This window comes from Mandrillus leucophaeus, unplaced genomic scaffold (genome assembly GCF_000951045.1).
Source record: "Mandrillus leucophaeus isolate KB7577 unplaced genomic scaffold, Mleu.le_1.0 Scaffold39, whole genome shotgun sequence".
NCBI classification, from domain to species: domain Eukaryota; kingdom Metazoa; phylum Chordata; class Mammalia; order Primates; family Cercopithecidae; genus Mandrillus; species Mandrillus leucophaeus.
In genome coordinates this window covers 4773144-4775124 of record NW_012104142.1, presented here as the reverse complement: position 1 = coordinate 4775124, position 1981 = coordinate 4773144, and the positions used below count along the sequence as shown (strand labels likewise).

The window sequence follows — 1981 nt, the reverse complement described above, 5'->3', positions numbered from 1 at the left end:
TATGAAGAAATACTCATGTTTTTTATTTTTCATAGTTCTCTTGCTATGAGCCCTGGTGAAGAAATCTTAACCTTATTACAGACAATACCATTTGATATAGAAGACCTTAAGAAAGAGGCAGCTAATCTTCCTCCAGAGGATGGTAAGTGATGGACCAGGATACAGTGGAAGGGTTAAAAAAAAAAAAATTAAAATGTTCTACTAAGTCTCACAGGATCCTCTCCTAAGAGGACTTAATCATGTGAATGTAGAATGGCAATATCATGCTTTCTTCTTTTTCAGATGACCAGTGGTTAGATCTCTCACCAGATCAGCTGGACCAGCTGCTGCAGGAAGCTGCTGGCAAAAAAGAATCAGAGTCTATTTCCAAGGAGGAGAAGGAGCAGAACTATGACTTAACTCAAGTCTCAGAGAGCATGAAAGCTTTCATATCCAAAGTCTCAACCCACAAGGGAGCAGAGCTGCCTCGGTAATTTGTGTTAAAGTATAAATATATAAATAGTTAGAACCCAAATGTTGAAGTCATAGTCATTGCCATTTCCACTTTTTTTTTTTTTTTGAGTAAATGAGTTGTACAGATTTCTTTCTTTTTTGTGCCTAGTATGGTGATAACTTACTTATCTGAAGTCAGATTTCTAGAAGTCTCATCCTTTGCAATCCTTGAAATAAGCCAGAAAGATCACCCTAAAAACCATCATCCAGAACCACACAGGGAAACCATATACTTTACTCTTTAGTAGCTTTATGGGCTCAACATTTAGCTTTCAACAAGTTCAGACCTCTGATCTCCCGCCCTGCAAACAGATTGGATATTGAAAACTCAAAGGCAGAAATAATAACAGAAATGTGAAATTACATTTGGCAAGTAACAGGAAAAACAGGTAGATAGAATTATTACTTGTAGGCTGGGCGCGGTGGCTCACACCTGTAATCCCCGTACTTTACGAGGCCAAGGCGGGTGGATCACGAGGTCAGGAGTTCAAAACCAGCCTGGCCAGCATGGTGAAACCCCAACTCTACTAAAAATACAAAAATTAGCTGGGCATGGTAGCGCACGACTGTAATCGCAGCTACTTGGGAGGCTGAGGCAGGAGAATGGCGTGAACCTGGGAGGCGGAGCTGGCAGTGAGCTGAGATCGCGCCGCTGCACTGCAGCCTGGGCTACAGAGAGAGCAAAAAAAAAAAAATAATAATAATAATAATTGTTACTTGTGTATCACATATATCATTATTAGTGTTGATACTCTTGAACCTGATGAAAGATCTAAATTTATATTTGGTATTCTCTCTTTAAGAAAGCAGGGATAAGGGAAGATATGTTCTTGTTTATTTTTTAAGCTTTAGTTCTTAAAAGAACAGGCTTTATTTAAAGTAACTCAAATAAATAATGGTTTTGCTAATGCTAGATATCTTATTGGGGCTAGAGAGTGGGTAGGTCCCTAAATCAGCATAAGCTAAATGTACATAAACAAGATGCTATTTTTACTTTTCATTTATCAGACTTTCCCATTTCTGTTGTCCTTCAAGGCCAATAAACTCAAGAATTTTTAAAACTTAAACTACAATTTTTCTTGCTGTGCCTCCTTAGAAATTCTATCTTTGGGAGCTTTCCTAAGAATGGCACTACTTTAGAAAAGTTTCAAACAGTTGTATTTAGAATAAATTGTCTTTGTCCTTTAATATTGCAGAGAACCTTCTGAAGCTCCAATAACTTTTGATGCAGATTCTTTTCTTAATTATTTTGATAAGATTTTAGGTAAGTAATGGTGTGATGTTGACTTTCATTTTGAAACTGTAAGTCGTATAGCTGTTGCTAGAGCATTGGGTTATTAGATATCCTAGAAGCCAAAATATTTGCTTTCTCTTCCTGGTTTTGAGTTGCTTTCAACCATGAATTACTACCCATGAATAATTTTGTAGAGGCTGCCTAGCTCAGTGCTTGACATATATAGTAGCTGCTCATTAAATTTTTTTTTTTTTT

The 1981-nt window shown here is 37.1% G+C and overlaps 1 protein-coding gene across 1 annotated transcript in view; it reads left to right on the top strand.

Moving 5' to 3' along the window:
- ECD (ecdysoneless homolog (Drosophila)) overlaps window positions 1–1981 on the top strand; it is a 41399-nt gene that overhangs the window by 35011 nt on the left and 4407 nt on the right. Inside the window, 3 exon segments of the mRNA XM_011991180.1 lie at window positions 30–142; window positions 283–469; window positions 1689–1756. Coding sequence (XP_011846570.1) covers window positions 30–142; window positions 283–469; window positions 1689–1756 — 368 coding nt within the window.